The 9,652-nt window shown below is 44.1% G+C and overlaps 1 protein-coding gene across 4 annotated transcripts in view; it reads left to right on the top strand.

Annotated features, from left to right (window-relative positions):
* ZNF76 (zinc finger protein 76) overlaps positions 1–9,652 on the top strand; it is a 43,421-nt gene that overhangs the window by 19,933 nt on the left and 13,836 nt on the right. For 2 of the 4 annotated variants that reach the window (XM_023512872.1, XM_003789121.3), the window contains exons 2-4: positions 4,719–4,887; positions 8,960–9,040; positions 9,155–9,232. In XM_023512872.1, the coding sequence (XP_023368640.1) occupies positions 4,815–4,887; positions 8,960–9,040; positions 9,155–9,232 (232 nt within the window). In that variant the 5' untranslated portion in view covers positions 4,719–4,814. Of the gene's footprint in view, positions 1–4,718; positions 4,888–8,959; positions 9,233–9,652 lie in introns of all 4 variants that reach the window. The other 2 variants (XM_023512871.1, XM_023512870.1) reach the window with 1 other exon arrangement.

Below are 9,652 nucleotides of genomic sequence, written 5' to 3' on the forward strand. Positions count from 1 at the left end.
GGTTGAGCTATAGGCGCCGAGCCGAGACTGTTTTTCAAAAAGCAAATAAAAATAAAAGAGCAACAAACACAACTGGATTTGCTGCTGGTTCTAGGAAAATCAAGAATAGTCCTTTTGTCACGCTGTTGTCTTGCCTTCCCCTGGCTCCCGGTCTGTTTCTCCCTTATACCTAGCTCAGGTCATTGCAAAGCTGGTAAACCTTATACCTTGAAGAAAACAGAGGCTCAGCGCCTGTGGCTCAAGTGGCTAGGGCCACCAGCCACATACACCTAAGGTGGCAGGTTGAAGCCAGCCCGGGCCTGCCAAAAACAACAATGACGGCTGCAACCAAAAAATAGCCAGGCGTTGTGACGGGGGCCTGTGGTCCCAGCTACTTGGGAGGCTGAGGCAGGAGACTCGCTTGAACCAAGGAGTTGGAGGTTGCTGTGAGCTATGATGCCACAGCACTCTACCTAGGGGGATAGCTTGAGGCTCTGTCTCAAAAAAAAAAAAGAAAGAAAGAAAGAAACCAGAGCAGGTACCAATCCCCCATCCCTGTCCTTTCTCAGAAGACTGAGGGAGTTATGAATCTGAAACACCAAATACAGGTAGGAACTGCTCTGACAACACCCATATGAATCTGAAATGTCAGGTGCAAACAGGACCTGCTCAAATATAACTGTCCTGAGCCGGTTACAAGCCTCACTTTGGCTTTCTTTCTGTTGCTGTTGTTAGTATGGTGCTAGCACAGGAAAATTCAGAATAAACCATCATTTAAAGAAAGGAAAGGGAGAAAAACGGCAATCAGGACTCTTGTAGATGCCTGGCAGCCATAAGCATCCACAAGTCAGTCTCTGATGGAAGGCAACTTCAAAGATTGGGAAAGGTTAGGGAGAAACAATGGGCTCTTTTAAAGGTTTGTATTAAGCTTAAGAAGGAAAAGTGAATGATTTAGCCTGGATGCAAGAACACGCAAAAGAGTAGTGATTTTTCTTTGAGTCTTAGATGGGTTATTTTGGGAAATGTGGCTGTTCCCTCTTTCCATTGCTAGTAGTCTGGGAAGGACTAGGTTTAAGTTACAGTGGGTGAGATGGAAGTTAAATAACCCATATTCAAGTGTTCTGAGTGTTGACAGTGTGTTGGTCACAGTGGATTAGCAGAAGGAAGAAGCATGCCAAAGACTGAGAAGTACAGACTCTGGGGCCAGCCAGCTTGGCTTTGAATCCTGGCTTTGGCACTTAGTAGCTTTGGGGCCTTGGGCAAATTTCTATACCTCTAAACCTCATCTGTAAAAGGGGAATGACATACCTGCCCCTTTGAGGGTTATTTTTAAGATTAAAAGAGTTAGTGGGCGGCACCTGTGGCTCAGTGAGTACAGCGCCGGCGCCATGTACCAGGGGTGGCAGATTCAAACCCGGCCCCAGCCAAACTGCAACAAAAAATAGCCGGGCATTGTTGTGGGCGCCTGTGGTCCCAGCTACTTGGGAGGCTGAGACCAGAGAATCACCTAAGCCCAAGAGCTGGAGGTTGCTGTGAGCTGTGATGCCACAGCACTGAACGAAGGGCAACAAAGTGAGACTCTGTCTCTTAAAAAAAGAACAGTATAGGTAAAGCACTTTGACCAGTGGCTGGCATATATTAAAAGGGTATGTGTGTGATAAAAAAATAAATGTTAATAACCAGGTGCTGTGGCATGTGTCTATTGTCCCAGCTACTTCAGAGGGGCTGAGGTGGGAGGATTGCTTGAGACCAGGAGTTCAGGGTCAGCCTGGGCAACATAGTGAGACCCCCATCTCTTAAAAAAATAGCATGAGCAACAGAAAGGATCTTAGGGTCATGTGTCCATTGCTTCATTTTACAGATAAGGAGGAAGACATAGGCAATAGAATCAGTATTAGAAGCCAGTAATCCTATAGACTTATAGTCCAGGACTTTTGCTACTACTATGCTCTAAACCCCACCACTGATTTCCTCAGAAAGTCCCAGTGGAGTGCATATGTACAAAATTACATTAACCATTGCTTCAGGAACCCCAGGGCCTAGCCTCTAAAAATCAGAGGTTAGATTGCAATCTCTTTCAACCTATACTCTGCCTTGTTTTTAGACTTGGGTCTCTCATACATATTCTTATTTCTGACTGAGTGCTGTCAACACTAAAACTACCAAAATAGTCTCTCTTTCTGATTAAGAGAATGAAAATTGAGGGTCATGTAATAGACCAAGGCTTTTGTAAGATATAGACCATGTAAGGGTTATCAGGGCTCTGGGAAAGATAGGGGTCACTGCCAGGATCCTAATACACTCAGAGAAAATAGGTCAGATGTCAAGACTTCCCATCTTGACCAGTGATTCTTTACCTCTAATCCCTCTAACTCTGATGACAGCTTCGGACTTCCCTCTCATCAGCCAAATGCATGACTCATACCAAAATATTTTCAGGTGGCTTCAAGGTTCATAAGCCTCTCTAGCTTCAAGAAACTCTGTACTTGGCAGCATAATAGGAGCACACTTTGGATCAGATGGCCTAGTTCAGATCCTCTACCACTTGTTAGCTATGCAACCTTGAACAAGTTAATGTCTTAGGCCTCAATTCCCTCAACTATAAAATGAGGATAAGAATAGTATTTAATTATAGAGTTGAGAATGAAATGAGTTAATGTATGTAATATTTCTAGTACACGGCTGACTGTACAGTAGTGTTCACTATTAGAGCTGTCCTTGCAGTTTAGCTTAGTTAATGTTCATAGACAGAATGAATGAATAATTCTAGTTGAGATGCCAAGCCTGTAGAGCATTATGGGGAAGATGAGTTAAATTAGGCTTTCTTCACCTGAAGGCCGAGAAGCACCTGATTGTTTTGAAAACTATGATTAAGCATACAGGTGCCATTTGTTCTTAAGTAATTGTCATTAGTTTTTAATTTGGAGCCCCTGTTATTCTGGCTACTACAAAAGGCCCCAAGGTTTTCCACCTGGGGGTCAAAGACGCCTCCTATGCCAGCTCACCTGCCCACACAAGCTGAAAGAAGGCACTTGTTCCCCGTGCCTGCGTTCTGACCTCTACAAGTTGAATAAAGGGCTTATTACAGCTACATTTAGCTCCTCAGTTCTTTTTTGGTTTGTCTGAATCCAGTGTGAACCTTCTTAGCCTCAACCATTGGCACTCTAAGTATCCTAACCATTGTGTTGCTGATAGGCTATAGTTATGCCCAGAAACTGATCCGCTTAACCCTCAGAGCTGCCAGAGCCACAGCAGCAACGTCTCTTATGTGACATTCAGATAACCTTGTTTCTGGGTGCCCTGACATGAAAACAGTTTGAGTAGCACCAACTGGGACCGTCAACTGGTATTAACTCATGAGAATCACATAGGCAGTCCAGATTCCAGGTCCAGGTGAGTGAGTGGCAAAGAGTAAATACTGAACAGCAGAGGCTGTGGGCTTCCTGCAGGCTTTGTTAAGTGTAGGAGTCTGCAGCTATATAGGCAGCACAGTGAATAGAGAGTCCTGCCAAGGGAACACTCCAGTGACTCCCACCTTGCACGTGAGGACCTGATGAGTCACTGTGAGAGGATTTGTGGAGAGCCCATGGTACAAGATGCTAACAAAACCATTGTGAACAAGAAATCAGCCCAGAGAGTGAGTGCTAGGGTGTGAGTGTCCAGTGGTATAGGAATTTATAACAGGATCCAGCTATGACTGCCAGGTGGGCTCTAAGGGTGAGAGGAGGCTTTTGAAGGGAAATGGTATATTTAGACTTGTGCTTTTTTAATTTTAAGGTTATCCAGACTGTTAGAAAATGAATTGAGGCCATGAGTGGTGGCCCATGCCTGTAATCCCAGCATGCTGGGATGCTGGGGTGGGTGGATTGCTTCAGCTCAGGAGTTCAAGACCAACCTGAGCAAGAGCAAGACTGCCTTCCTCCCACTAAAAACAGAAAAACTAGCCTGGCATTGTGGCAGGTGCCTCTAGTCCCAGCTACTCAGAAGGCTGAGGCAAGAGGATTGCTTGAGCCCAAGAATTTGAAGTTGCTGTGAGCTATGATGCCATGGTACTCTACCCAGGGTGACAAAGTTAGACTCTTGTCTCAAAAAAAAAAAAAAAAAAAAGAAGAAGAAATAAATTGGAAACAGGAGTTTAGACATATGTTAAGAGGCTCTTACAGTAATTGTGAGGTGAGAGATGATACTTGCCTAAAATAGGTACCTAGACTTTTAAGGAAAAGGAGGACTCAAGAGTGAGCCCTAGGGATTCTGGGTAGATAGAGATGTCATTTCTGCAATAGGAGAAGGGTGATACTGGAAGTAGAATAGCTCTGGGTGTTTGGGGGCACATTGTGAGCTGGGGACTGTGAGATGTCCCCTGAGGATGGTCAGCAAGACTAGTGGTGGTCAGTAAGACTAGAGATGCTAGAGTGGATTGTCAATAGTAGGATTGAATGCCTGCCTTCAGTGAGGCTCTCTCCTAAGAGAAGCAAAATTGAAAGTGAGTTTTGATCAGTGAGTTCATAGTTTACAACCAATTTGACAAGCGTGCTTCTCTTCTTCTGTGTTCAACTTTTAGAATTCTTAGATATGTATATTTTGAACCCTTTTCATAAAAACTAGCATAGTTTACTAGTATATATATTTTTTACATCTCTTTTTTTTTTTCTTGGCTAGCCTTATTAACTCCTTCCCTATATGTCATTGCAATAAATAGGAGGAAGCTGGGAAACTCATAAATCTGTCTGTTTTCTCAGATTTGTGACCTAGAACAAAATCTCTGACCTCAGCTGTGGCTCTTGGTGCTGGCCAGAAGTCAACTTCATGTCTCAATACATGAGTAGCAGTTTGCCATGGAGAGCCTGGGGCTGCAGACGGTGACCCTTAGTGATGGGACGATGGCCTACGTCCAGCAGGCTGTCAAAGGTGAGTATTTGGAAGAACCTCAGTATCCTTCCCTGTATCTCAACCTCTGGGAGTATCCCCTTTAGAGAGTCTCACTGCCACCCTGCCCTCAGCTCTACATAAGAATCTCCTGTGATGCTTGATGGAAAGAGAACTCTAAAATAAAATATCATCTAGGTAAGCTAGAAAGTCAAACTGTGGGAGCCAAGACCTCTCAAAGGCAGAATTCCTTACATGTAGTGAATAATTCACAAATACTTTTGCAGTGGATGAGCACATTGCTGGTTATAACTTCTTGCTTTTCAAATATTCCCCGTCCAGTTTCTTATGCTCTCTAGAAGCAGTTCATCATCCTAATTCAAGCAAATTTAAGCATTCAAACTGTCCCCTGAGCATCTACCTTGTATAAGATATTCTTTTAGGTTCAAAGGGAGAACACCCAAGCATACATCTTATGCCTTAGTCCAGCGGTTCTCAACCTATGGGTCGCGACCAACAGGATCTGTATTAAAGGGTCTCAGCATTAGGAAGATTCAGAACCACTGCCTTAGTCCATCCACACTAGGAGTTGCCAGAAATAAAAGGGCACAGTCTGGACTCAGAGGCTCATACTATAATCCTAGCACTCTGGGAGGCCGAGGCAGATCCATTGAGCTCAGGAGCTCAAGAGCAGCCTGAACAAAAGTAAGACCTCATCTTTACTAAAAATAACAAAAAAATTAGCCAGGCCTTGTGACGGGCGCTTGTAGTCCCAGTTACTCTGGAGGCTGAGGCAGGAGGATCACCTTAATCCAGAAGTTTGAGGTTGTTGTGAGCTAGGCTGATACCATGGCACTCTAGCCTGGGCAATAGAGTGAGCCTCTGTCTCAAATTTTAAAAAGGTATACAGAATTGCAGGTAAATAATGAATACTTTTGCAGTATGGGTATGTCCCAAATAATGCATGAGATAGATATGTATAAACATGGGATTAAATACTAAATAATACTATGTACTTAAAAAATTGTCATTTATCTGAAATTCAGATTTACCTGGGCATCCTGCATTTAATCTGGCAATCTTACCCCTATTCTCCTGGAACTTAAATCAAGGTAGATGTGGAGTCAAGAGAGAGTGTTGTTGAAAGCAAGAGCTGCAGGCCAGGGTCACTCTTTTCTTGCCAGCATCCCATTTAGTTGCCATGCTTCAGTCTTACACATGCCAGATGGCATTCATGTCTGCCTTGGACAGCACTAAACACTGCCTTGTTCCTACTCTTTGCTTGGCCTTTTCTGGACTGAGCATCACAGTTCTAATGACCATATTGTCATTGCAACATCACTTCCTTCATTTCAATATATTGTCAGGATGTTTCCATTCCTAAGTTTACAGATAAGTTGTTTACTGATTTCATTTTAAATTGTCTGTTTCCTGATGATGACTAAAGAGTCCCCTTAATCTCCTAGGTAAACTCTTTCCATATGCCAGTAGGTGAGGATGCCTCTGTAAAGATGTCTTGGCCTCATTCTCTTGAGAATGGAAATTCTCTACAATACTTTTGAAGCCTAAAACCCTATGTCTACAGACTTCCTGCACGGGTCTTGCCGCTCTAGTTCAGTCTCACCAGAGGTGCGGTGGGAAGAATTTAGGAACTCTAGGTAGGCCTGTGTTTACTCCTTAAACCCGTTTAGTTGCCACGCCTCAGTCTTCCACTGCAAACTAATGATTGAATGAATACATAAAAAGCAAGTGATTACACCTGGCCTGAGAAAGCTACTCTTATCATTTTTTTCTTATAGCTGGATCTCTTTGCCTCCCCTACCTCTCCCTTTATGACTTATCCCTCTTTCTGGCTCTGTTCTTTGCCTCCTCTGCAGTATTGCAGTGTGTACTTACACTCACGCCCAAATACACACACATTCATGACAGATTTCCCCCTGAGTTGTCCTTCAGAGACCAGGACCACGTTGTCCTGGTGAGTTTCTCTGAGGCTTTTGACTAAAGCACTTACATCTTTGTCAGCAGCAGCTCTGTATCTGGGCCTTACTTTGCCAGCAGGAAGCTCTAAAATTTTTTTATAGAGACTTATCTATAATTGGAATGAACATAAAATATTCAAACTCCACACTTTGAGAGTGGAAGAAAATGTTACTAATAAATTCACTGGGATGTGTGGTCACCTGTCTATAGTGGGTTACGTGCCTACAAGGCCCCCATCAGTCAGCTGTTCTCCGCACCTGATTCCGCACATTATGATCTCTAGTTGTTAGAGGAAATAGTGGGTTGAAATTTTTCCTCACTCTTCTCAACGTTTTGTTTCCTTTCTTGAAGCAACACCCACTCTTCTAGCAGTAGATCAGCTAATGCTTTCAGAACCCCAAGGACTGATGTCCTTGACAGGACAGATAAAATATTTAAAATGTGGGTAGCCTCATGCTTTCTGGGTAAAAGAGAAGAAAGTGGGTTCCTCCCCTTCATCTCAGCTGCCTTTCTTCTTATCTTTATTTCTACTTTACCTGCCTTCAGTTGGGTTGTAGGACTGTTAATGACTCAATTTGGAGATTCCCCTAAATATCAGCAGAGACCTGGGCCAGAAGTAGCTGCCTGGTCCTTTTCCCACATCATTAAAGCTCAAATTTCTATACCTGAAACTTCGAAAGATAAAGACACACAAATCACTTGTCATTAACTTTTTAATGTCCCTTTCTTATTTCCTTCCTTATCCCTTTCAGACTCACTGGACACAGGAAGGAGACATCTAAATTCTAATTCTGAGAGCTTTTTTTTTTTTTTTTGGTTGTAGTGGTCACTGTTTGGCAGGCCCAGGCTGGATTCGAACCCACCAGCTCTGGTGTATGTGGCTGGCACCTTAGCCACTTGAACTACAGACACCGATCCTGAGAGCCTTTTAGAAGTGCTTTCCAGTAAGATAAAAGAAGGATAATTTCCTAAGATATTTGGATTCTTGTTAATTTTTACACTGCTTGTTGTATTGCCTTAGATGAGTCAATTTTTTATTAGGAAGTTGAAAGGAAAATAAGAGCTCAGTGAAGGAAACATTACTCAACAGTGGCAATGAAACAAGACCTAGATGGATGCAGAATAGTCCACATAGCTCCAATTGCTCAATTTCTGCTAAAATACAGATTGTGGCCAGGTATGGAGCTCACACCTGTAATCACAGCATTTTGAGAAGCTTAGGAGGATCACTGAGGCCAGGAGTTCAAGACCAACCTGGGCAATATAGCAAGACCCCATCTCTAAAAAAAAAAAAAATTAATTTTTAAAAACTCAGCCAGTTATAGTAGTGCACATCTATAGTCCCAGCTACTTAGGAGGTTTGTTTTTTTTTTTAAGAGACAGAGTCTCACTTTGTCGCCTGTGGTAGAGTGCCGTGGTGTCACAGCTCACAGTAACCTCCAGCTCTTGGGCTTAGGCAATTCTCTTGCCTCAACCTCCCAAGTAGCCGGGACTACAGGTGCCTGCCACAATGCCTGGTTTTTTTGTTGCAGTTTGGCCAGGGCCAGGTTTGAACCCGCCATCCTCGATATATGGGGCTGGTGCCCTACTCACTGAGCCACAGGCACCGCCCATACTTGGGAGGTTTTTAATAAGCTAGATAAGCTGTCCAAAGGCACATACCTAGTAAGAGGTAGAGCTGGAATTCAAACTCATCATCATTGCTTCTAACCACTGTGCTATACTGCCTGCCTTTTCAGGGGCTCAAGATCTTGGCGTACTGCCACAGGGAGAAACAGGGGAGTGTATTTTGATTTTGTTAGTTTGAGTTATATCTGAATTTTGTCTCACTGGGCCTTTCCAGGTTTCAGGCAGCCTTTATTCTCTATTTAGTTCCATATAAATAGCTTACTGTTAGAAGTCTCTACTTTGCTGGGTGTGGGTAGAATAATAAATGAAATTGCTCCTTCTGTGAGTGGCTGGAAGGGAATCTATTGGAAGACGTGGCACTTCGCTGATGTCTTTGTCATCAGTGCCTTGAGGCCTAGGCCTCACAGATTACTGCCCAGAGATTCAAATAGGCCTCTGCTAAAAATAGGTGGGTGTTTCTTAGCCTTCTGGGCTGGGCCTCTTTCTCTCCATATCTATTTCACAGGAGAGAAGCTGCTTGAAGGCCAAGTGATCCAGCTTGAGGATGGAACCACTGCTTACATTCACCAAGTGACAGTACAAAAAGGTGAGGGCATCCTGATACATCCCTATCTTGAGGAGAGGAAGCTGGCAGCCCCCACTGAGGGACTCCTTTATGATAATGACCTCCAGAGAAAAACAGGCATTGTTTTCATTACAGAATCTCTCTCTTTTGAGGATGGACAGCCTGTGCAACTGGAAGATGGCAGCGTGGCCTACATACACCGCACACCCAAAGGTGGGACCACAGTCATCATACTGGTGGGGCAGGATGGTAGACAGAATTGGCAGAGGTTGGGGGATGGGGTGGCACACTGTGAAAGTTATGGTATAGACATGGGAGCTGTTGTCCCTAGGGTATACATTGGCTTACCTGGATTAGCTGCCTTGTCTACCTTCTCTGGTGCAGCCTATAGGTGTACCTGTTTCTCCCACGAGGAGGTGACTTTGGGGGTCAGTACCATGGGCCTTGATGGTGGCTTTGACTCCAGTACAGCCACAGAATCTTAGAGCTTTAAATAGGACTCAGGGGCTCGGCACCTGTAACTCAAGCGGCTAAGGCACCAGCCACATACACCTAAGGTGGCGGGTTCGAATCCCCAGCCCGGGCCCTCCAAACAACAATGATGGCTGCAACCAAAAAATGGCCAGGCGTTGT

Source organism: Otolemur garnettii, unplaced genomic scaffold (assembly GCF_000181295.1).
Source record: "Otolemur garnettii isolate 467f Iridium unplaced genomic scaffold, OtoGar3 scaffold00031, whole genome shotgun sequence".
Classification (NCBI taxonomy): domain Eukaryota; kingdom Metazoa; phylum Chordata; class Mammalia; order Primates; family Galagidae; genus Otolemur; species Otolemur garnettii.